The sequence below is a fragment of the Cyprinus carpio genome, chromosome B2 (assembly GCF_018340385.1).
Source record: "Cyprinus carpio isolate SPL01 chromosome B2, ASM1834038v1, whole genome shotgun sequence".
NCBI classification, from domain to species: Eukaryota; Metazoa; Chordata; class Actinopteri; order Cypriniformes; family Cyprinidae; genus Cyprinus; species Cyprinus carpio.
The window spans coordinates 16740450-16767779 of NC_056598.1; the positions used below are offsets into that span (position 1 = coordinate 16740450).

Genomic DNA, 27330 nt, shown 5'->3' on the forward strand with positions numbered 1-27330 from the left:
CGGAAGCAAATTCATATCGTGGCATAACATGGATTGTGTCAGCAACTTTGAAACAGTTGATAACATACAATGTCAAGCAGTCAAGGGGGATGTCCAAGAGCCACAACAAGCTAATTTAACTTTCGACCTTCTTAGGGAGTTTTACTTTCCACTGTTCTCTGTAAAGCTGCTTCTTCTGTAAAACCTTTACAGCATTTTCAGTGGAAAATCTTTAGAAAAGTAACACTGATCCAAATGAACTGATCCAACATTTGTAGTCACACTTTATCAAGATCACTGCTTTCAGAGCTTGGTGGTGGGCTCACAAATTTTCAGTTATGGTTAACTTATGCTGGGTGTTGAAACACAGCTGACTGTTTCCTGCATGCCAGAAGTGGTAAGATACTTGCAGCTGCATTCTGGAGTTTTAGAGAACAGTAGTTAGTTTTTTTTTGTTTGTTTTTTGCTGCAGAATTTTTAACAGCAGTTAATAGTCTTCAGTGTCACATGATCCTTCAGAAATCATTCTAATATGCTGATTTGGTGCTTAAATCTTATTATAAGCAACATTGAAATTAGTTGTCCGACCTAATATTTTGTGGAAACTGTTACATTTGTCCTGTATTTTTGATGAATAGAAAAGTAGAAAAGAGCAGCATTGTTTTATTTATTTATTTATTTATTTTGCAGATCTTTGTCACTTTTGATCAGTTTGATGCATCCTTATTGAAGAGTATTATTTTTTTTTTTTAAATCTAAACCTAGTCTGAACTATGCTTTTAAGTTCTTGTTTACACTGTACAACTAATGTATAACTGCATTATAACACTTGAGGTTGTGCTATTGTACTGAATACAGGGCCGCAAGTATAAGTACAAATTGATATTGCTGAATTGTTTCATTGATGGGCACTTTACCTTTATGGGATCGTACAATGGAAAGTGACAGGAAAGCACTGGAAGAGAGACGGTGGAATAGGATCATGAATAGACACGGGATAGATTTATACCCACATCCCTCTTCAAACAGCATTGCATCATTGTTCCAATGCCCTATTCATTCTTTATTCAAAATGTTATGTCTAATCTTACACAAAATGTTTCACAAATATAAATGCTTGATATGGAATCAAACTTTTAAAGGATATTTCTACAATCCTGGGTTATATTGTACTTTACAAACTATGAAGTTACTTTCACAGTGGTGTGAACAGAACGACCTGGAGCTTTTGTCCATCTCTTCTTAGCTGCCTTTGTTCCTATGTGGGAAATGTTCAACCTTCGCAAATGTTACAGAAGAATCGATTTGTCAGGCTTAAAGTTTTGTCTCATAAACTTTAACCTATATGATATTTCTCTATGGTCACACTTCAGGCATAACGTCTCAAAGAAATTTCAATGAAAATACCACAAGGATATATTACTCTTACAAATCAATAGGAAACTTTGTACGGACTGTGAGAACTGCAACAAGTCAGAAGACTGAAAGAAGTGAACAAAGAGAAGCAATGATCATTAAGAGAACTGATCAACAACAGCCCCAGCAGTTAGATTGTTTTTTTATATTAGTTGGGTGTTTTTATAAAACTTTGATATTTGATTTCATTTTTCTGTTGTGCAGCAATGGCTTTGAAGCATTCTCGCTATCCAGCTGAATGTGATTAATGCTTCCTTAAACTAGCACAGAATACTGGTGTTCAAGGTTGAAACACCTTCAAACAACGTGTAATTTATGATGTTTTAGTGGAACAGTAGTTACCACAGTCAACAAGAAGGATGTATCACTGTGTGGGCCTGAGCACATGACCTCCCCAGGGGACTGCCTACTTTTAGATGCTCCTCTAACTCTACATGATGATATCAGCCTCATTTTAGGCTGCCAAAGTTACATAGAAAACAATCACAAATAGGATTAATAAGGGTTAATAGAGCTGAATGCTCTTACAGTTTTCCTCATTCTAGAGAAAACTTTATAAATAACACAAAAGTGGCACAAGTATCTGTATTGTTCCAGAACCAGCAAGGATTTACATTAAGCTTCTGGAATGATATAATAATGTAACTGATTTTCTTGTAAAACTAAAGTACAATCAGGCATCAGTTCATGTGCTTTAGAGTAGAGGTGCCCGAACCTTTTAAGGACCAAAAATCGAACTTGACTGAAGTCTGTGGCACAAAAAGTACACTCTTTAAAAAAAAATGTTCCAGAAGGGAGTTTTTTAGTGTGACGGACATTTTAAAAATGTAATAAACCCTTTTATTCACTATACATTCTTAAAAATAAATGTTCCAAAAGGGGGTTTTCACAGCAATGCCTTAGAAGAAACAATTTTTGGTTCCCCAAAGAACCTTTCAAGGACTAGTCCTTCAAATAACCATTTTTCTTGCTGTGAAGAACATTTAAAAAATCTAGAGAACCTTTTTCTAAAGAACCTTTTGTGGAATGGAAAGGTTCCAAGGTATTTCATGGGACCATCAATGCTTCAAAAAAACATAACTAAATGTAAATAATTTAAGTTCACTCTATGTTTCAATGAACAAAAATGCAACAAAAATATACTGAATTAAAAATATAGTCAAAGTCTGTCCATAATAAATTTAAGGGGGGGCGCCTCCAAAATTAATCATGTTCACTTACTATATGAATACAGTATGATAAAAATAAATTTCGTTTTGTACAGTGACAAGCAAATATTAAGTTATGCAATTGTGTTGTCTTTATAATGTCACACTTACATTTTTCTCACACAGGAGTTTATATTAGTTTGTATGCATGGAAAATAAATAGCTACCGTTATATTTAAGCAAGGGTATCACTAATAAGAGAATCGTCATAGGCTCCAAATTGAGAAGGTTTGAAGCCTCTGCTTTAAAGCAAAGATAATAGATAATTTTGAGTCTTTTGATAACGTTTCAAACTCAAAATGTATAGCTTGTCTGTTACTCTTTTTGTAGAGACAGCACAAATATGATAAAAAAAAAATCACCAATAAAGTGGCTCTAAGCAACTGCAACAAACAGCAGGTTGATATATAACAACGAAAACGGTTTGAAATAACAGTAAATGTCTCTTATAATAGTGTGATGACTCCAGTGATATGTTTTCAACCATGAAACTGCCACCTTGAGCTAAAGTGGTAATGTTACAGCAAATGTGGTATAGCAGGATGTCAGAAATGGTCAGTTATTCCATCCAGACATATAATATATCTGTAAATTAGTTTTGTGGAATGCCTTAAACCACATGCCTCGCTTTTTATCCACCACATTGATTGTCTCGAGTTAAGCAAGTCTGCCAATGAAGGGTTTTTTTATACGCTTTTTATTCAAAAGCGCAAGATATTCAGATGCAGACAAAGCAAGTCAATTTACCTGAATTCCTTCAGGTGCATCACTATTCTGCCATTACTGGCCTTAGGTGCTGTATGTAAATAAGCTAAACACTCATTAAACGCTGCATATTTTATGTGATATGCAGAGGAGATGTCGTCTTTGAGAGCATGGCCTTTCAGAGGCTTTGCCTAAGTCCTTCTACCTGATTCAATCTCTGAGATGGATCAGCACAGCTCTATTCAATCTGTCCCTCAAGTCCCTGCAAAATAAAGCTTATCAGCCTCCAGCAGACCACTTCTTTATGCTTTATTTGGAGGAATGAGATACCTGGCTGCCCTACACCAGGTGATCATTACAATCTGGATTGCAAGTGGCTTCAGCATTTTTCATAATCTTTTCTTTCCCTTCCTTTTTAAAGGAATCTTTTTTTGTTGTTGTTGTTGTTTTTGTTTTGTTTTTGGTATGTGGCATTGTCAGTTTGAGACAAATAGCCTCATTCTGACTTAAAATGAATGCTTGGGAACCTTAAAATCCTAATTTTATGGGATTAGTTTACCAGGTAGGTCCTATTGTTTGAGAACAATGCTTCTATAATGCGTATTGACAGAAATGTGCTGTTTCTAGTAAATATAACTCATAAACAGTCCTTTTTTTTACAATTTCTTTTAAAGCATCATAAAACTACTGAAACTATTCAAAACAGTTTAATTACTACCTATAACATAATGAAAATAATTATCACGTACTTCCCAAGAATCTCAGTGCCTATTGCTTGTTAATCTTTTTGTTTGTTCAGTCTGCCCTCTGGTGGTATAAAAATAATTTTTTGGCATTCCACAAGCTTTGATTCCTAAACAGATCATAACTTTTTAATGCAGGCAGTATACAGTGTTTAATCTTCATACAAGAATATTCCAGCTGTTTATCAGAAGGAAGTCTTGTATCCTGCTCATATGTGATATCAAGTATGACTTGTACTAACCTCTCTCCCACTTTTGTGTTTCCTTTTTCATAAATATCAATGAATAATTTATGGATTTTTGGCAAGAATAAAACTGTCCCAGTCAGAACATTTGTAATCAGGTAAACTTGTGTTAATGGTCCTATGGGTTTCGTTAGCCTTACTGTGTGTAGCAGGAGACGATGAGTAGTCTTTATGTGCACTGGGCACTGCTCTCTATCTTCAGAGGTCTTTTCACCAAAATTGTCCAGTTCTACTCTCGCAGCTGGAGGTCGATAGCTGCTTTACAGAATAGATGGCTTCAGGGCACTGTAACTGCATCCCAGTTCCCCACAGGCTTTCCTGATAAACACACACACACACACGCACACACACACACATATCTCAGCAGTGCAGCTGCTATCCACCTGCATTATGAACCCTGCCTCCTGGAACAGCAATATATACAGTAGGTTTCAAAACTCTGAGACCACACTGAAAATATGGGATTCCTTTCACTTAAACTTGAAATGAACCAAGTTTTAGAGAGAGAAAAAAAGTACAAAAGAGGAACAAAAATGAATTGAAGAAAAAAGGTTTACGATTTTGAACTATTCTATGTTTCTCTTTGGATTCTCTTTGGGAATTCTTAAATGAACGCTGTGTATTTATGAAATTCAATCTATTATTTTTTTTTTTTTTTTTTTTTTTTAATTATGCTGATTTTATACAATGTAATGAAGTTTTCATTTCCCATCAGAATGCACAATGAGTGTTATATATGAATTTGTTTGACCCGATAAATGTATAACAACAACGCTAATAATACTAGAAAACATAACAATTTTTAGACCAATCACATTAACTGGTTCACCAATTTATTTAATTTATTTTTGTAGGAATTTATTATTCCTGAATTTAACAGACATTCCGAAGCATTAATATGTAATATGTGACTTTAAAAATATACTGTCAATTTATTATTATCGCAAAATAAATGGACGCAAAGTGAATCAACCTGAAGGGGTTTACTTAACGATGATAACCAGCTGACTGTTACATTATCCCACTTTACACACCAATATATGGACATCAAATATTTCTTTATTAAATTACCCTATTACGTGAGTAGAAAGAGACTCATAGAGTGCTGCTGAAAAACATGAAACTAGCAGCAATGTAGTTGCCAGGAGTGCCAACATTTTATTGCTCATTATACAACTATATTTAAGCATAAGCTGATTATTCTTTTTATTTTACAAGTTTAAGTTCTTTATATAAAAAAAATAAATAAATTAAAAAAAATCTTCATTTAAGACAGTGAAGAGTGGTTCTGGAGAGTAGAACAATAAGACCTCCACCAGATGGTGGTGTTGAACATGTTTATGATGAAAATAACCATGGGAGAGTTACAGTGTGCGGTCAGATCATCAGATGGGTGAGCCAAGTTGAGTTTATTCATTCAGGCTTAAAGCTGAAAAGCAAACTAAACCGAATGGAAAAGTTCTGACTAAAAAACACAAACCATTTCTGTAGTTTACACTTCTTTTCTCACTTGGCAAGACTGCTATTGATGTGTGCTTTCAAGACTACAAAAGCATGTTGATATAAGCATTAAGCCAGTCATTTTTGTTTTATCTTTGACACTGAGAACAGTAAAACAGCAGCAGTTATTCATTCAGATAAATGAGAATTATTCAAATTATTTATTACATGCTTTTTTTCAAGGCTTTAGTATAATAACAACTGGGTAGCATTTCCTGTAACGACAGCATCAATTACTGAGTCATGACATGATGTCTGTTACCTGAAACTTCAGCCTTTTGAACTTGTAGCTTACTATAGCTTACATGCTAATCTTTGATTGTGTCCTGCTCCTGACCCGTCCCATATTACACAAATATTTTACCTGCAAACAGGATTTATTTATCAAGATCTGGCTGTGTCTATGACCTTACTTAATGTGACCTTCTTTGAATATGCTGCCATATAAACTACTCCATGCTGTCTGTCTTTGTTTGCGCTATTCAAGCCAGCTGATTTTTATTCAGAAAGTGCTGTAAGCTGCATGCTTGCCAAGTGCAAGGACAACCTCCTTTTTTACACAAGCTCAAGGCTGACTGGTATTTTTTTTTCCTTCTTCTTCTTCTTTTTTCTTGTTTCTGATTTATACTCTGATGTTTTTCAAAGAGGTTTAGTCCACTCAGCAAAGTATCTTTTTATTTAAAAGCTATTCCAAATGTTTCTGACAGGCTGTTATTCAGTAACTGTTTGAGCTGTGCTCTGAAGAAACTTTGGCTCTGCTCAGAGAAGTTTTGAATACATTATATATAACCGTTTGGGAAGTGGGCTAGTGTAGCTTAAAAAAAGGTTTATTTGAAATACATGAATACTATTATTCAGAAAGAGTGTGCTAAAATAATTAAAAGTGACAGTATTTTAAAAAAAAAAAAAAAGATTTTTGTTTTAAATGCATACAACTTAATATTCATCAAAGAATCTTGAAAGAAAAGGATATTTTTTCACAGCAGTATAAAACAGTTTTCAACACTGATATTTATAAGAAATGCTTTTTGAAAGTGGCAAATCAGCATATTAGAATGATTTCTGAAGGATCATGTGACACTGAAGACTGGAGTAATGGTTGATGAAAATTCAGATTTGCCATCACAGGAATAAAGTTTAAAATATATTCAAATGTAAATTTTAAATTGTAATAATATTTCACAATATAGCTGTTTTTGTACTGTATATTTGATCAAATGTATGCAGCCTTGTGAGCACAAGAAACTTCTTTCAAAGACAACAAAAAAACTTTTGAACTGTAGCGTAGGATCTATCTCTCCAAGGGAACATGAAAAAATGTTTGTTTGTTAATGTGGACTCTGAACAGCTTGTACTGTATTTCACAATTTCTTTCTGCTTTGCATTATATTATAGTCTATAGTTTTTGTTAGCAGAAAGTCTTGATTTTGCCTGAACGGTGACATTACTGGAGTGTGAAAGAACTAAAGACATTCAGGCCAACTTCATTCATCGACGGTGTGGGTGTCTGACGAATGATAGTTGCACAACAGTCTCGCCTCAGCAGACTGCAAGAAATGCCAGTGTAAAACAAAGAGGGGGCAGAGAGAGACGGAAGACTGAGGACTGGGGGATGGGTAATGCATAAGTCACAGACGCCACAGAGAGTGACCTTCTGGTCTTCATGTAGACTATATCCTCAAATCCTACCCCAAGACAGATGTTTTATTACCCAAACCTTAGCTTTTGTTACTTTGATCCACTGAATAATAAATAGTTTATAAAGAGCTTGTTTTCAGTTGTCCTGAATCCCAAGCTGGAACTGAATTATAAGTTTTAATGCTGCTTTTGAAGTAATGGAATCTCTCAATTTCATTTCAATTTCAATTTAGGTGTGCTTTATTGGCATGACAAAAACTGTATGTTTGTATTGCCAAAGCAGTTGCAGCTGGGCTGCTTACAAATAGTGCACATTGTATTAACAGAAAGAAAAAGAATAATAGTAATGATAAAAATGTATAAAAAGTATTAAGCATGTAGTGCAAAATAAATTAGTGTAAGTGTATAAGTTAGAAATAAAATAAAATAAGATATAGTATTAGATTTACAGAGGCATATATATATCTAAGTAATATAATAGAGTACAGTAATATGGCATAACATAATCTACATGTGCTGGAAACATCAGATCAGGGCAGGTTGAGTGTTTTCTCTTATATCATGGCAGGCAGACACATATTGAGCAGCAAACACACAGCAGTTCTTGTGTTCTCCTAACAGATATGGCAGTTTCTCCTGGTTCGAAGGAGTTTTAAATGTCTGATGGATCTGCTGTATTTTGTCATAGAACACTGTCCGTATGTCTGTGTATTTGGAGCATTCTGTTAGGAAGTGCAGTTCTGTTTCTATCTGATTCAGATCACAGTGTGAACATAGTCTCTGCTCCGGTGGCAGCCATGTTTTTCTGTGTCTGCCCGTCTCTATCATCAGCTTGTGTCCGCTGAGTCTGTATCTGGTCAGCGTGCTTCTCAGTTTCTTTTGTGGAAATGTGTAGGTATTGTATTTCATACTGTACTCTCTCTTTAGAGCCAAATCGCATTGCATTTTACTCTGTTGTTGTGTTTGGGTTTGCCAGTGAGTGATGTAATTCTGTTTGATTTGTACAGTAATCTGATTGATACTGATGTTGTGATTCAGAGCATCAGTAGATGTTAGTGAAGCATCAGGTCTGAAGCTCTGGATCAGCTGAGGGAGGGGCTTTCTTTCTTCGCTCATCTCTTGGTATTGCAGGGCTTTTTAATGATATGATTGGGGGTCACTGAGCTTCAGATGTTTCCAGAATTTAATTCCTGTGTTAAAGAAAGCAAATTTTTTTGTATCTTTTTGATTAGAGGATATTTGCCTAATTCTGCCCTGCATGCGTTTTTTGTTGTGTGGATGTGTAATATATTTTTACAGAGTTCTGCGTGCAGGGTCTCAGTTGGATGTTTTTTCCCATTTGGTGAAATCTAGATTTGGATTTGTCAGTGGACCCCACACCTCACTGCCATAGAGGGCAATGGGCTCAATTATGGATTCTAGTATTTTCATCCAAATTCTAATAGGGATTTCTATAGGACATTGCCGTTTTATCACATAGAAGGCCCTGCGTGCTTTATCTCTCTCTCTCTCTCTCTCTCTCTCTCTCTCTCTCTCAATATTTGTATTTCCTGGTTCCAGCTTTTATCTTTTTTTCTCAGTCAGTTATAACTAACTTTCAAGTTTGTTCTTTTCTTTGTAGATAGTTGATGGGCTTTGATGGAAGAGATCTCTTTTGTATCTCTCAGACACATCTAGATAAACTTGGGCGGCTCCTCTCTAAAGAGGATGTTATATAATGGCAATGAACATTTTAGCATATTTTCTGCTGTTGATAGTTGTATTGATTTTAATTTAAAAATATTTTTTTATATACTGTACATGAAATTTCAATTTGTTAATCACTATGGCCTGAATGTGGTGAAAAAGCATGATGTTGATGGTTTATACTGCTGTCAAAAAGTTCTGAGTGATTCTTTATCTCGCTTCTTTTCTTGTGTACTTATCATTATGGAACAAAGCTAAATTCAGTGCAGCCCTCAGTGGAAAAGCTAAGGTCATTGATAGGTTGTTTGCACGATGTTACAGTTAGTGTGTCTATCAGAGCATCTTATTCCAACACATTATTCCCTAAAGTAAAGGCAGCAATCATGATGTCAACAGCATAATTGTTTCTAGTACTTATTATTATGGAACTGTAATTTAATATGCTTGATGTTCTTTCCTTTATACAAGTGCTGTGTATAATCATATTACAAATGTACAAATAACAATATTTTGCAATATTGTGAGGCATTTAATAGCTGTATAGTATGTGACCCTGGACCACAAAACCAGTCACTGGGATTTTTGTAGCAATAGCCAACAACACATTGTATGGGTCAAAATTATTCATTTTTCTTTTATGCCAAATATCATTAGGATATTAAGTAAAAATCATGTGCATGAAGATAATTTGTAAATTTCCTACTGTAAATATATCAAAACTTTTTTTTTGGCACACCCAGATTCAAGATTTTCAAATAGTTGTATCTTAGTCAAATATTGCCCTATCCTAACAAACCATACTACAATTGAAAGCTTATTTATTCCGCTTTCAGATTATGTAAAAATTGGCCCTTATGACAGGTTTTGTGGTCCAGGGTCACATAGCTATTTGTACATATGGCATCTGCCATGACCTTCAGTTTTCACTGTTCTCACTGTTTGTGTGATATTACTGACCATTTTTAACCAATCTTTTTTTCCCCAGAATGAAATTTGCTCACTGTTTGCAGCAAACATGAAAAGAGATAAGTTATGTAATCAGAGACATTTAAGGTGACTGATATTAAAAAGGCATCTAAAATAGTGACTAGCAAGTCCTAATGTTGTAAATCTTGTATGTTCTTTATAGGAATTCTCCTTCTTCCATGTGTAAAATCTTCTTTGTTTTTTATTGTTGTTATTCTTGTTTGTTGTTTATATTCTTGTTTTAGTTCTTCTTGTAGTGCTTCTTCTCATTTCTGTTGCATATTCTTTTATGCGTTGGTGGTCCAAAATTGTTAACAATGTCTCTTTACAAATAGAGAGTGAAAATGATCTTCAGTGTTGAAAAGAATCACTGTTCAGACTGAGCATTGATGGTCAAATGAAACCTTGAGAACAGGTGTTTCCAAAAGCTGCAACCAGACAGAAAGTCACATGAGAATGGTAGCATTGTTAAGTAGATTTGTGAATTGTGAGTATGGCTTCAAAAACCATAAAAGAAACATTGTAAGCTTTTAAAATGCGTTTATGCACATGTACATGCTCAAAACCTACTTGTAAACCAAAACAATAATAAATTGTTCAATTAGCAGGGATCTGTAACGTGGGTCTCCTGTGGTACAGTCTACCAGATATTGTTTCAACTTAACTACATTTTTGAAGTATGCTTTAAACAAAAATGGCATGCACTATCCCTTTAACTTAAAGCAAAGCTAAATTTAAGAAGCTAAAGTTCAGCTAAATGTTTCATTGTCCATCCCATATCAATATATATAGCAACAACATTGTATGTAAACATACATTACTTTTGCAATATACACAAGTAGCCTAGATGTTAATATTAGTAACTACATCTCTCTCTATCCACCAAGGGATGCTTGCCTTAGTCTTTCTTAGAATGAAGCTCTAATTTCAAACTTATATATAAGGCTACTATATAATGAATAAAAGTGATTAGTATTTCCATGGAACATGAGAGAAGACATTTTGAACAATGTGGAGATGGAGACAGACGATTTTGCAAAAATTATCCTGTGCACTATAATACAAGTCTTCTGAAGGTGTGTGATTATGTCTGGTGTACGTGAGGACTGGACTGAAATTTAAGTAGGTTTTTTTTTTTTTTGGACAATTCCTTTAAATCAGAAATGCTGGTTCAGCTCTGCTGCTCTGAATATTTAATTCATATTCATGTTCAGGTGAGTAAAGATAGAAATAAGTGTTATTTATATCTTGCCCTTGTAATATTGAGGAAGCTTGGTAGAATTAAAATACAAATGCATATTGATTTGTTTTTTGCACTATACAATATTTTATTTTAAACAGTTACATATTTTATTGGTGTAAAACATAAAATTAACACAGAAATTCAATTGTCATACAGTGTATTGATGGCTGTGTAAGTTTGCATGGCAAAATAATCTATTCAGGATTTAGGTGCATGATTAGGTATGTCTAAGCAGAGCTGTCTTTCGAAGAAATTTCATCCTTGACTTAATTCATAGTTATTGCTCACAGCAACTTAGTGTCCTCATTTCAGAGAGTGCATGTTGTGCAAAGTGTGTGTGTGTGTGTGTGTGTGTGTGTGTGTGTGTGTGTGTGTGTGTGTGTGTGTGTGTGTGTGTGTGTGTGTGTGTGTGTGTGTGTGTGTGTGTTTTGCCAACGTCACCAGTGTCCGCTGCTGTTGAAAACCCTTGTGGCAGATCTCCACTTGGGTGTGCGTTTGTTGCTAGGCTACAACAAACCCCTAGTTTAAACCAACCCTTCATGTAAATATGTACAGGACTTTGATATTTAGAGTGACAGAAATGTTGAGTCAGTGTAAGGAACTTAAAATACCCCAAATTACATTGAAAAAGATATGTATTACAGAATGAGTCACTTGAGTTAAACACATAGTCTTGTAATGTCAGTATGAACGAAATTGACTCTTTGCTAAAACATTACTGACCAGTCCTACCTCAGCAGCTGTTGCAGTCCATTATTTTCTTAGACAAGCTTTTGCTCTTTAATGAAAGTCTGTGGAGGATCTGTGTGTTATGTTTATGGATAGTTTTAAATGAAATCATAGTTCCAAATGAACGTCACCTTTTTATCATGTTAATGATTGTAATTAAAACACCTTAAAATGGCAGCTAAATGCAATGTCAATTCCTGCCAGCCCATGTAAGATATAATATATAACCAAGTTTAAAACATAACCACCATTTTATTAGCATTTTGTATTGAGATTGCATTTATACATTATACATTTAGACTTTTATAGAAGTCTTCAGTTTATTATTTTGGGATGTTCTGTAAAGCCTATGTGAGTTGACAATGGTAACTAAAGGTCAGTGAGGTTAGTGAAGCATTTAGTGTTTTAGAAATATTTATGTAAATTATGTACTTTTAATTGACTTTTATTTTCCCTTTTTACACATTTTCATTGGTTCCTGATTTTCACTGAAATAGTTTTATTTAGCTCTGATCTATTTTAATTTCAGATTTAGTCATTTAAAACAATCAGCTAGTTGTCAAGGCAACATTTCTAATTTTCATTTATTTTTTTATTTTATTTTTTTGTGTAATTTATCTTTTATTTGTATTTTATTTGTACCTCTGTTTTAATTAAATGAAATTATTTTTATTCATTTTTTTTAACAATAGCAACTCATGGTGAAGGGTCTGTTTTTATTTTATATTAATTTATTTATTTTAAATGTGAATAATTAAGAAATTTAGTTCACATTCTTAATCAAACCACAGTAATCTCCTTAATAATAAATCTAATGTAAAATGACGTGTTTATTACTAGGTGAATATGGCAATCTGTGAATTGCCCTCCTTTGTTTTCTATTTGACTTCCATCTAATTGCACTCTTAATTAGACTGATTGGAGCTCTTTAAAGTCTAAACCATGACGTGACAGGCCTGCTTGAGTTTCCACTTTACCTCACTGTACTGTATATCACTGTAGATGTGGAGACCACTGGGAATGCTTGTCTTCTACATGGGCTACCTCTAATATAAGGGCCTTGCAGGAGAATAAAGCCTTAGACATTATTTCTCAGTAATGATAACTTCTTTAAATGCAGCATGTGAAAAATTAATAAAGCCCTGAATCATTCATGATGGGCTTGAGAAGTGCTGTTAGCGTAGGAGGTGTATTCAAATGCAACATCTAAACTGCATCATGTGATGCTGTGATTTGTTTTGTGGCAAACGCTGGAAAAATTACATTTGACCCCAAACCAAAATAAATGTAATCTGCTTTGGCAGACAGGAAAGATAAGCACATGGCTTGAAGATGTTGTGGCAATCAAAAATGCTGTGTTGACAGATTAAACAATGACCCCATTATGCCAGACCCTATGCATTAAATCCCACTGTATTTCCAGCTCGTGATAAATGATGAACAGGCAGTTGCCATGACGACCATCTCCAGTCAAGCATTGGAGAGCAAGAGGAAGAGATACAGAAATGAAAAAAGGGGGAAGGGTGTGGGATGGGACAGATAGAGAGAGGTCTACAGAGTCTTGGTTTGTGTCTGGAAGGCCTCTGTTGAGCGTGTCGGTGCTGAAGCTGCACATCTGACCCAGAGCAGCCTGGGGAACAGAGCTAATGAAACACAAACTATCAATCTGCCTTTATTCCGATGATGAAGACACTTGCACACAGGGACACGCATATACACACATTTTAATTAGGGATCCTTCTGCTGTTCTCCTGTTGGGTCTGTAGAGGTGAGGCTAGAGGTGGAGTTGGAGGAGGGACTGACCCTTGCCAGCTTTTCACGGTGACCTCCACAATGAGGTTAATTGGTTTCACTTGACTGACCATGTTATGAATGCTAGACCACCCTATTCTATTCTATTCTATTCTATTGTCATGACAAATAAGTGCATCCACAATAAAAATAAAACATAGAAAAGGACACTTTGGTATAAATCTTACTCTTGTTTTTTAAAAATAACATGAAGCCAACATATTTGTGCATTTTTAATTTTAAATGTAGTAAGTCTAAAAATGTTTTGTGGTGTATCCATTGAATTAAATAAAAGTATTTACACCTTGGAATATTACAGATATACATTTAAAAAAAAAAATCACGTCAAATATTTCAAGGTAAAGCTTTTTTTTTTTATGACTACATGACATGACACAACTAAACTTGCCTTTTCATAAAAAAGGTAAAATTGACCCTTCTCAAAGGCCCGCCCCCTTATTGCTATGTCCAACAAGCCATGGCACTCTAACACAACACATGTTCTCATGCGGTAAAAAAAAAAAAGAAAAAAAATACATTGCAATGCAAAGAGGAAACTGACAATGTGATAAGATTTTGTGGCTCTTTAATGTGTGGTGAAAGATCACTGTATTGCCTTTGTGGCACGTTAACCTATCATCTTATTCATATTTAATAGTTAAAGCATAAAATGAACATGAATGAACATCAGAAGGTATTTTATTCCAGCAGTGGAAAGACATCAGTACACACCATTTCCAAGTTTAAGTTCACCTTCATTAATCTGCTCTCCTGTCTGATTTGTTTGTCGGACAAAATAGCAGATTTTTTTTAATAATTGGTCAGATTGCCTGTCAGTCAAGTTCCCTGGGAAGGGTTAATTATCTTATTTATAGAAAGTCACTATGAATTAAATTTCAAAATGTTTTTAAAGTGCACGTGCAGTCACAAATGTATCAATTAAAACGAATATTTAATCGATTTTTCTGGTGAGAAGTCTGTTTGAATAGGTAGCCTAATGCTACTCCATGAATATGCAAATTACTCCCCGCCTACACTCAAACTAGCTCGGCTCTGCTCCACTTTCACTCAGTTAACTTAAGTAGTCTAGTAAACACTACACAAAGGCGAGTGGCAATTTTCGATTAATTCGGCCAAATTAGTTTGAAGCAGAAACTGATTCTGAAGAAGAGAAAGATTGAATTATATAGGGTTGTCTACAAGTCAATGTATCAGAATGGCAGTGCATGTTCATTAGCCTTTGTCTTGACTATCAAACAGCTAATAATGTATTTCTAATGTTATACAAACCAGGTACTTGTTTGCCATCTCAGACAGTTGATGATATGAAAAGTCCCATTGCGTAGGCTGATGCGATTGGTTACATGCTTGAGACATTAGGTATGTTGAAGTTTTAAGTAGAAAATGCTGATATATTTTGCACAGGGTTTGTATTTAAGAATAAAATACCACATAGACATGTAAACAACATTAAAATTTTAATTTCAACACAATCCAGTCAATATTAGTGTTATGCCATTGACATTCTATTCTATTGTCACATTAATCAAGTTTTCTTCCCGTGTCATTGAAAATGCTTGAATAAACAATTGAGATTATTAGATTTCTCTGACAAAGGGAAAACACAGATTAGCGGCACTGTGTGTAGTTCAAAGTGTTTTCAAAGAAACCAATTAGAGGTGTGTTCTGACCGCAGGATAATCATTACAACGTTTGAGTGGCAATGCAGTCTGAGGTGAAATTAATGGTAACAATTACACACTCTTTAGAAAATGACAATAAATGCTTTCTTGAACACACACACAGACACAAAAAAGAATGACCAGTTTAAGAATTTAAACGTTTAAGAATTTAAAATAGATAACTGACGATTTAGATGAGTGTGTTCATGTGTGTTTTGAGTGGGTGTGTGAATATGAGTGTATTAGTTTCTGTTTGCCTTCACCCGGATCTGGGCCTGTGCCTTTTGTGCAGTGGGAACAGCTTTGAAAGGTACTGGTTGTTGCCTGGCACCATTAAAGTGTAAGATAAGGCTTTGCCACAGCTGGGTTCATTGTACCTGCAAAATTACTATTATTATCAAAAGCATGAATGCAACCAGAGCAGCCAGAGTCCTAAGGGACAGAAGCTTTGCAGAGTAAACACCTCACACACAAACACAGACTCTATCAGTACAGCTCCGCAAATTAGCCACGCTTTTTCACACTTCATCACTGTTTTCTCACACTCTGTTTTAATGACTCTCTTTATTTCAATGCCCAATAAAATAATAAATAAAATATAGAATTATTTGTCAGTGGTAAAGCAGTTCAAGCTAGGTTCACAATTGTGTGAAAGTGTTCTGCATTTCTCTCGTCACACTGTCTTCTTTATGTTTAAAACCAGCCATATCTCCTGTTAATTAGTTATACTCATCTCCTATATTCTATGACAGTTTTTATGAGTATATTAAAGCTACTTTCAGTCTGAAAATTTCACAAACTGTGAAATTAAAAAAAAAAAAAAAAAATACAAATTCTGAGACATGTACTGAAATGAACTGTGAATTTTATCAACATTAAATCATCCTCATTTTCACCTCAAAATTTAGGGGAAGCTGTGCCTCCCCTGCCTCCCCCAACAAGCCGCCACTGTTATTGAGTAATTCAATTCCTCATTATTTGTTTGAGATATGGATCACTATTAAACATGTTCTGAAAACCATAAAGGAGGTTTACATCAGAAAAGTAGTAAGTCTGTACTAATCAGACTCCAGACTACTGCTGGAGTCTGATTAGAGCAGCAGTAAACCACACCCTCTCCCACCCATTTAGTGAGGCTGCACATGGCCCAGACCTCCTCATACACCTTCAAAACACTGCATGGACAGAGCATGGGAAACTTAAACCACATTCATCTAAATGCCTGATTCACTCATTCCTCAGAATCACAAAAGGGAACTGAAAATAATGGGAAAATAATGAACCATGCTTTGAGAGGGTCAATAGGTCAATGTTATTACAGAAACAAGAGTTTAACTTCTTTTATCTTCATTTTTAAGGGAAATGACGCTCTGAAACGGTTATGAAATACATTCTCTCAGGTGAAGAAATATGTGGAGGAGGGCAGAGATCATAGTAAAACTAAAATGAAACAAGGGTAAAAATATGTACTGTATCATGTAGTTTTGTGAACACAATCTGTTTTTAAGCAAGATATGTATTGTTTCCCTAATTCAAAAAGCATGTAATACGAAGGAAGATACAGGCTCAATTAAAAATTACTTTCACATAAGTGGCAGAATCCCCAGACAGAGCAGAATCGATTTTTCTAGCATGATAAAAAGATGTAGTGTTCTCTGTCTAATTGCAGCAACTTATCAGTTTTCCCTCATGCATCTACAGTATACAACTGAGAATTACTGATTCCACTTAGCTGATGTCTTAGTGGCTTTAAATGATGAATTAATGGCCAAGAATTATATTCTCAATTCCTATGGAGCCCTGCTATCATGGTAACCACTGAAGCATCAGAAGATCACAAATACAATGTGTTTATGTGAGGGACCTGCAGCTAGGGGATTTATGCCTCCAAATCCACTGAAGATGTTCTATGAATTAGATCATCTGTATATATGCAGAATCCATTACCATACTGTAATCATACACTAAAGGAGGTGGCATCATGAGTTGCAAATCGATCTTTTGTAGATCATCTTGCTGTGGTAGAGTTGCATTGGAGTAAAGTTAGAGTGACCCACCCTGCTTATCACACTGTTGGCTCCTCTCTTATCTTCTGACTAACAGCCATTCTTTTAAACAGTCTTCTTTCAAAATGTGACCATGATTACAGTCAAATTACAACTTTGAACCTCCACCTTAATCTGCAAGCTGCAACAGATCATTAGGCAATCCTAATCATATAAAGCTAGTTTTGTGAATTTAGCTTTCATGCTGGTCAAACCAAGACCATGTGTTTCTGAACAAACATTCCCCAAATTAATTTGATGTCTTATTTTCTACAAAGTGTAAGCTGTGAATATATATATATATATATGATTCTACTGCATGTGAGAAGAAAAAGTGACCTGTTCTGCTTGTCTTTTTCTGGTGGGGTGCTGGCGGAGTTCTCAAATGGTGCTTCAAAGCTGGGGTAAAATGAAACTGATCTGTCCCCTGAAATCCTGTCTTCAATGGTTTTATTGTTTGGATAAAGAGGCTTTATTCTGGACCACTCATCCATAGTTCCCCTAATGGTGATGTCCATTTCTGCAGGACTATTTAGATAATTAAAAAAGAGGATCTCACCGATTCAGTCTTTGCCTCTGTTTGCTAGTTCTTTTTTCCATTCTTTCTTTCTTTCTTTCTTTCTTTCTTTCTTTCTTTCTTTTTGTAAGACTAAATTAGCACATATTTACAATTGGTCATTTTTCCAGATTTTTTTCTTTCAATATTCTATTTTATTTTATTTTAATGCTTTGGGAAATGCATTTATGTAATGGAAAAGGTAACACAACAGCAGGTTTTCTTAAGGGACTGCCGTGTATGGTACCACTGTGGCACAGACATTATTTGTTGAGTGATGCAGAAATAACTGCAATAATTGTAAACACATTGCTGTGATATGTGCAACAACCCTCTGTATTGATCAAGCATTTCACATTTTGGTTTGCGATTTGTCTAAAGATGTGCTAAAAGCTAGATACTAATAGTATGCAGTCGTGTATGGATTCATGTCCTCTTCTGTAAGTGTTATTCTCAGTTTGTGATGCAGTCATTCATCTGTCTCCAGTTAAATTTACATGGCATAAAGCAGGGTTGTTGCACATATCTTAACTGTTTGCTTTTTATTTCTGTACCTTTCTGCTTTTGCCATCTTCTTTGCCATTTAATCTGCTGATTTTCTGACTCCCCCTCCCTTCTCTGTTTGCTCTCTGTTTGCTTTAATCTCAAACCTGTACTTCACCTCCGCTGTCTTTATCTCAGCGATTTTGTTGATTATTTTGTTGTGCTCTCGTCTCCAACTCATGCTTAATCTATTCATCTACATTCCTTCTCCATTTTGTCACTGCACTCCTCCTATGTTTTCTTTTTTTCCAGTAAGGCCAGTTTCAGTGACAACAGACATTAGACTAATTGTACAAAGCTGTAGATGGAAAGTAATTATTAATAATAGTAAGTAATTTGGTACTCAAGCTTACAAGAAGCTCTTATGTCGAGAGGTTTTCAACAAGGCAGCAGCAGTGGATCGTACAGCCAAATGTGGTCTGCTTTGTACCACCACAGATGATGCCAACCCAGTCTCAAGACAGCCATAAGAATGTGTCCTCAACAAAGCATGGGTTGCATAAGTAAGGCTGGACACTCACAAAGAGCATTAGCCATGTGATAATGAGATGATGACCGGCATCCAAAACTGCGCTCATCTGTGGTGATGTGCCAGCTTCCAAGATAAAGGCCTCTCTCAGCCTGTATGTCGGGATCTCTGGGTAATGATCTCATTATTTCTCCATGATAACAGAGCACAGAGTTAACATGGACTGAAGAGTGTTTGACAGATATTGATCTTGAACGTTCTCGAATTACAAATTTCATCTTTTAATGGCTGAAATTTCACAACAGAACTTGGGCAATTAAAACGTTTTGAAACAAGACATAAGAAAACGATTGAAATGGTTTCTTGTAAATTACTTCAGACTTCAGTTAGCAGAAACTAGCATGAGGAAGAGGTTCATTCTGTATCTGTGTTTTTGTTAAATGACCATGTGAAAAGCAGAACAGGCTCAGTCGAACCTGTTTTTTAGCTCGTAAAATTACTACAATGTTAATTTAGGGAAAGAACTACTGTAATACTGAGCTTGGACTTTTCAGTTTTGGTCAAGAATGCAGAAGCGTGAAATGTCTTGAATGTAACATTAAAGTTCTATACGTTAACATTTAGTTAACAATAAATAATGAAGCATACTTGTACAGTATTTACTAATGTAATGTTGATTTATATGTACACTATTGTTCATTGTTAGTTTATGTTTGTTCACACATCAATGTTGATTTATACAGTGTGAAATGTTAATATGTTATACAGTCCCATTGAAAATTTTGGGGTCAATACAGTAATATTGTGAAATATTATTACAATGTGATACATGTAAAAAGTCTTAGAGAACAGCACAAGAAAAATAAAAATATATTATATATATATATATATAATATATATATATATATATATATATATATATATATATATATATATATTATTCTTTCTACTGTCACTTTTGATCAATTTAATGCATCTTATTAGAATAGCAGTATTTATTTCTTTAAAAAAAATCTTATTAACCCTAACATTTTGAATGGTATAGTGTACATATTTAATGTTAAGTTAAACAAATACGTTCACGAAATTTACCTATAAATTAACAATAGCATATTATATGACAAAATAAAACAGAATTATAGTATATTTATAAAGTAGCATTAAATTATGTAAATGTTGCACTTTTTAATCATTAATTTATGATACGTAATGGAGTAATAAAGTTTGATCTTTTTCTAAAGTTTAAAAAAATTAATCAGTTATGTATTAAAGCTGATGTTAACGTCAGTTTATGTGTATCATGCATTGTGTTGTATACAGAAAACAATCACAGGATGTATAGTTTAAAATATATTCATTTATTGCTGATACAATTCCTGATATATGACTGATTTAGATATAATATTTGTTCACAATACTCCTCAATGTAATTCTGAAAAAATCTATATAATAATATCTATGGCAGAACATCATGGTACAACATTCTTCGAAACAAAAGCTAATTTCTTGAAATTTCTCTTGATAAATAATAAAACACTTTAACAACAGTTTTGCTGTTAATAAGTGCTTTCCTGCAGGTATTTCAACACATCTGATCGGTTACACATTTAACTGACATTCACCCATTGCCATAAACACAAAAAGAACCATGATGTCTTTCCTATTGAATAACATGGAGTGTAGCGCAGTTCTGCATAGCTAGAAATAAAGCATGAAGTGGAGCGATCAAAAATGGACTGGGATAATTTGGAAGTTAATTAGTTTCCCATTTGTCCAGTTTACACAAAACTGCAAGGAAATGTAGGTAACAAACCACTGTTTCTACAGCTAGGGGCTGCCAGCATTATTAAGCACTGAGTATATAAGCATTTTAATACTATTTCTCATGTTAAATAATAATATAAGCATTTATGACAAAAATAGACAGTTTTAGAAGATCAGATCCAGTTTTCTTGTTATCAACACTGCAACGTAAGCAAGGACCTGGACTGGAATATTTCAGTAGAAATTTCACTGGGAATGTTTTTGTGAACCAGTTAAAAGCACCATGATCAGAAGGCAGTGGGAGGGTTGTGGCATCGATACTGCTGTTTACTTGAAGGATGCACGGACTTTACGTCCCTTGAGAGGTTGAGGGGGTCTGAAGTTGTCAACCATGCAGGAAGGTGCCTCTCCTTCAGATGTGAACAACAGGCTACGGAACTTAGCCATCTGAAGAACAGACAGACAGAGAGAGAGACAGTTAGATTGTTTTCTCTTGGATTGTGGTCTTTAGTGTGTTGTTGGCAGTCTTGCAGAGCCTTATTACAGCCTATATTGACTATATTTAGCTCCATGCACATTCATAGAGCACTTGCCAGAATTTCTGTGCAGCCGTTAGACTGTTCTGACTAACCACTGGAGACTAAAATAAGCTCTGCAGGCTAACAGCACTGCCTACATCAGGGAAAGGTAATGAATGGGGCTTTTTTTTTTTGGAAAGCGAAATGTCACTCTCAGTATGATTCTGATGAAGCAGTATTTTAAAGACAAGCTGCTTAATTATTGTGCTACAGCAAACTTAGTTCTGAAACATTTTGGGGGAAATAATGAGCTCACAGCATGTGGTCCATGAGGTTTGTGCTTTTTTCCCAAAATATTGTATTTTATATATTATAATATTTCACCTTAATTAAAAATAAGTGTGTACTACCATTCAAAATTACGGAGTTGGTAATATATTTGTTTAATATTTTTGAAAGAAGTCTTTTAGGGTCACCAAGGCCACATTTATTTAATTGAAAATAGAGAAAAAAAAATTCATATTGTGGCATTATTACAATTTGGAACAACTGTTTTATATTTTAATATATTTTAAAATGTCATTTATTTCTATGATGGCAAAAATGAATTTTCAGCAGGAACTATTCCAGTCTTCAGTGTCACATGATCCTTCAGAAATGCAAATATATTGAATTGGTGTTCAAGAATCTTGAAATGCAGGTGAATAAAAATCGTACTGAATGGTAGTGTATATGATAATATTTTTAATATATTTAGTATTAATATACAAAATCTATTTTCTTTAATTTTTCTTTTTATTATAATTTTTTCAACCCAATATGTCCAGAACATTCACTGTGGTGTATCACTAGTAAAAAAACAATTGTAGGATAATACTTCTTGCTGAATTATAACTACACTTTCTTGTTTTGCTTATTGCCTTTAATAAATAAAATGTATAAAAACAAGAATAGACTGCAATGAGGGCCAAATTCATCTCCAGTAATTAACATATGGGCGGTTGGTTTCTATCTTAAAGGCACAAGCCTGGCTTAAATATGATATTTGCTGTCAGGCAACAATATATTTAAGATAAAGTAATCTTGTAGAAGCAGAAACATATGGAGCACCGACCCTCCCAGTTTCGAAGTAGGAGTGACGTTAAATGATGGGACCCCATTTGTGTTTTTGTAGCAGACAGTATTTGATATGGAAATTCATTACCTTATTATCAACTCAATAAGTAGCAAAAAAACACATTCCCTTACAAATTAACAAAAAATGTGTGGGCATAATCATGTTCCAATGACCCAAGATAGCATAAGATACTAAAGATATGAACTAGAATTAGATGTCTGTATATAATTGCTTGAAAATGTGGAAGCATAGATAAAGTATGATGAAAAGTACCTGAGCAGGACTAACACTGACTTGGTCTTTCAGAACGATCCAGGTGACACTCTCCAGAAGAGGAGGTGTGGTCAGAGACCCCTCGTAAGTCCAGAAATCCAGAGCGGCGGGCAGCAAGGTCTTAGGATCAAAGTTGCTAAATGTAGTCTGTCTGCCCTAGAGAAGAAACAGTCATAATGTAAAAGAATAAAAACATCTGAGGGTAACTGGAACGAGTAAATATCCTAAATACATAAAGATTATAAATGACTTAATACCTTTGATCTGATGTCATCAAGAGCATCTAAAACTTTCTGAAGTCTTGGATTGGCAGAACCAATCTGGTAAACAAAACCACACAACACATCCATCATTTTAAATCATTTAATCACTGCAATTCCTAAATAGCTTTTGGAAAAAAATCCTGACCTTTAGAAAAACTCCAACCACAGCAAGGCCATCAGGCTTACTGGCAGCTTCGCCAAAGTTTGGGTACTTGGTGTTCCAGTGGACAAGATGAAGCTTTAGAAAAGAAGAGACGTGTTATGAAACATTCAGTATATGCTTAATTTCTTAATGTATTAAAAGAAGGGATTTACAAATTCATGAGGGAACATCACAAGAATATTAATAAGCAGTGAGCTATAAATAGTTTTAAGGGAGAGACATTCAAGAATTAGAATGGCCTGAACCGCAACACAGAAGAATGAGGGTTCTTTCAGTTGTAATGTAACACTGGAAGCAGAAGTGTGAGAGATAGAGTCTCATTACCTCACAGGGGAACTTGGTTCCAGCAACAGTGTGCTCTGAGCCCTTGTCATCACTGCTTCCCCAGTGGAAATGGAACTGTCTCAACCTGTATATCCCCGTCACGGGACCTCCAGCCAGAGCTACACACAAAAACACGTATTCCAATCATTCAGTTGTTTCTTTAACAGCACTAGAAATCATTAGTCATTCATTTTGTAAAACTGTATTTCCGATTCAATGTAACAATGCATATAAAAGATAATATAAGATATATATTTCAAATAATTATGATTTTGTAACAATAAACTCCATATATTATAAAATATATTTCCAATATATTCCAATAAAATACAAATTTGATATGTTCCAAAAGTTTCGAATAATTACGATTTTTAAAATGTATTTGTGCATTTATAATGCATATAAAGTTTTAAAAAGGAGAACTGCTTTCTATTTTAATTACAATTTAAAATATATTAAAATACACAACAGTTATTTTCATTTTTTTACTGTATTTTGATCAAATTAATCAACTTCTTTGAAAAACATTTGAAAAATCATTGATAAGATATAAAAATGCTAGCTGATATTACAATTAAATTATTTTGTTTACTGTTAAAATCATCAATAAAGTAAATTTAGGAAACCTTTTTTTTATATAAATTTCATTAATTAATATATTAATTCAGTCAAAATCTCTAATGTCGGATCACATGGAACGAATATGCATCCTTAATGACATGGAACCTCTACTTTCTATTTGGTAGACTGACAGATGTCAGTGTGAGTGGGCTACTTGGGATATTACTTGAGCAGCTTAATATTCACTACCTAACATATCTAATAGCTACTTCTTTCATCACTTTTCAGCAAGCATTTTGTATGCAGAAAGTGACTCTTTTTTTTCTATAGTGTTTCTGTACAAGGTTACTTTTTTCAAGCATATGTGTGAGTCCCCTCTTGAAATGGTCATTAAAATTCAGCACATGTTGCTCTCATTGACCGACCATGGCATACAGCATTGATATGTGGCTCTATTCTTTCTCTCATAATAGAATACATTAGCACTTGAGTACACAGAGCTTTAAGTGCCTTATTTCCACTGGCAGAGGAAGGAATACATCCACACATCTACATCCCCTGCTCACATAACAGTTTTACATCATTTGATAATTCAATATAGATGAACTGGAGTAAACTGAAATGAATTTCACTCAGAGAAAAAGTAGCCTACAAGGACACAATAAAAGAAATTCACAATTTCATGCAATCCTTGTTGTCTGAAAAAGAGAGCTCAAGCTTGAGACTCGACTTGAGCACTAAAAGCTGCCCTTGACTACTTAATAAATGACGTTAGTAATGAACGGATAGAAATAGGGCAGGAGATGGGGTGATAAAAGACTTCAGTAGCTGAATATTGAGCTGTTTATATACTATGCATAATGATTGACAGATTTAGATGTACCAGTTCTTTTTTATTTTAGCATTCAATATGCAACATGTATGTTATTTTTTTTTAACAGAATATGCTGAAAAGGTCCAAAACATTGCACTGCCAAAAATTTTGATGAATATTTAATGAAAATTGGACTAAAGAAAATACCTATTCCAGGTTTAATAAATAAATGTATTTCTAAATGGCTGCATCTTATTAGGTTTAATACTGCTTTAAGAGGTTGAAAATAAGAACAACAGTTCTTGAAATGCAGTGATATACTAACTTGAGCTGTTGTCGTCATCAGTGAAATCCACTTGGAATGAATGGCCATTGTTGAGGATGCCCTTAGCAGTGGCGGGGTCATACTTCAATTTGAGGTGCTTCAGAGACGGGTCATGTTGTGCTTGGGTGGGTACGATATCAATGGGAGACTGCCTGGGTCCGTTGGCAACGGGAAAGCTTTCTGCCCACGTTTCTGGCCCTGAAATTACAGAGCAACAGAAAATTATAAAAACACAGTAAGATAAAAACCTAGTGCCTAGATGCACAAAAAAAGTGTGTTTACATTCCTTGCCAGATTCAAGGTCAGCAAATGTACACTGTAAGCAGTGGATACATGCAGCTGTTACTTTGAGGAGCTTTTTCAAGCTTTGACATTTAGAAATGACTTTTGTTGGTGTAACCTAATTTATCTACACTAAGTTTTTTTCAGTTATATTACTGTCTTATTATTACTTTTCACAAGGCACATTTCCTTAGGTTACCAGACAAGACATTTAACATAACTCACGTGCTCAGAAAAAAACTACAAAAGCTGTCAACTGGGTGGTACTCTTTCAAAAGGTTCACTTTTGTACCTTATTTAGTACTAGAAGTGCAAAAACTGTAGGTCACATTTGTACCTAAACTGTACATATTAGTACCTTTTAAAGGATACTGTCCCAGTGACCGCTTTTGTATCATTTGTGTTATGCATATGTGTTATGCTTATTTATATTTTATAGTTGGTAATGTATAACTTTTTTCCATTATTTAATAATAAAAAACAAATACTTCCCCACACACCTAAAGAACCTAAAGAATCAAAATGCATCAAGATAACAAGATGTTCTTCAGTGTAAAAGAATGTAAAAAACTAAATGACTGCTAAATTATATTGTATAATATTATAATTTAAGTAGGCTAATATAGTTCCTAAAGACTAATAGATTCATTTAGGACCCGTAAAACAGCTCTTACCGTCTTGTGTTCCATAACCCCAAGCGTGAGACATGATTATTTGTGTCGTTCACTGTGTTCCACTCCTCTGTTTGTAAGACCTGGATGCTAAAGAACAGCAACTGCTGGGTCTTCTAAACTATGACAGCCTTTATATAGTGGTCCCCTGCTGGTGCTTGTACCTATCTCAACCCAGTGGGCTTGGCCACATGGTTTCCACAGGAGGAGTCAGTCAGAGAACATTTGAACAGCCCCCGTCGCTTTAATTTCGCACGTTGAGCATCGCGTTGCTCCGCTTGCTGCTGCTGCTGCACAGAGATGCTCGAGCGCCGGTGAACTGACGGGATGCGGACATTCCACGCGACTGATCCTCTCTGTTTTCCACGCGTTTAAGTTGCCTTTTCTCTTCCATGGCTCGAATAGCAAACCCTCGCCATTCGTCGTTTTCTCTGACGATTCAGAAACACATCACCTATCAGGGCAGGGATACATGTTCTCTTGACCTTCTTCGTCCTTTTGCGTTGCTGTAGATACGCATACTGTAGCGGGACTAATAAGTGGAGGTGCGCCGAAGAACTCTGGATTTTAGTAGTTTAATGACTGGTTTTGTAACCAGGGTTGGCGTTTAGAACGTTGTTTTGATCCACATTTCTAAAGAAAACAAAAGCAGCCGCCGTTTATTCTTCTACATCCTCTGGTACCCGAAGCGCTTGACGCTCATTTAAAGGTCCACTGCGCCAGCTACGATTAGTGACTGTTACATAAACAGCCTATACCGAAGCTAAAAGAGCTTTAAATGTAGGCTCGTTGCTTAAATTGTTTGCACATATTGTCTCCATTATTTTAAAGAAATCGAATAAAGGAGTAACAGAAACAGTTTCTAGCTGTTTGTTCACTTGTTGATAAAAATGTATAGGTATGGACTGTATAGACTATAGCCTACATTATTAGCTACTGTAACCTACCTAATTCATGGATTTGTTTCCAGTATGTTAAATAACGTAGTCTACTTAATGGTAATTTGTAATGGTCAAACTTAAGAATGTTACGTCGTTTTTTGACCTCGTTGCATTATTCAGCTGCTGTCATCTGGTGGCTGAAGTGGGAAATAGCCATTGAAGAGTCTCAA

The 27330-nt window shown here is 34.8% G+C and overlaps 1 protein-coding gene across 1 annotated transcript; it reads right to left on the reverse strand.

Annotated features, from left to right (window-relative positions):
* Positions 1 to 20481: 20481 nt before the first annotated feature.
* Positions 20482 to 26378, reverse strand: cahz (carbonic anhydrase). Its single transcript, XM_042718352.1, has 7 exons — positions 26223 to 26378; positions 25267 to 25464; positions 23567 to 23685; positions 23225 to 23317; positions 23074 to 23136; positions 22817 to 22972; positions 20482 to 21355 (listed from the first exon to the last, which is right to left on the reverse strand). The coding sequence occupies exons 1-7, from the start codon at positions 26254 to 26256 to the stop codon at positions 21236 to 21238; spliced, it is 783 nt and encodes a 260-aa protein (XP_042574286.1). The 5' UTR covers positions 26257 to 26378; the 3' UTR covers positions 20482 to 21235.
* Positions 26379 to 27330: the final 952 nt, after the last annotated feature.

Coding starts and splice junctions, on each gene's coding strand:
- cahz (XM_042718352.1), bottom strand. CDS start 26,256: ATGTCTCACGCTTGGGGTTATGGAACACAAGACG. Junction 23,686..25,266: donor TGATGACGACAACAGCTCAA/GTTAGTATATCA, acceptor TTTTGTGTGTAG/CTCTGGCTGGAGGTCCCGTG. Junction 22,973..23,073: donor TTGATGACATCAGATCAAAG/GTATTAAGTCAT, acceptor TTTCTTCTCTAG/GGCAGACAGACTACATTTAG.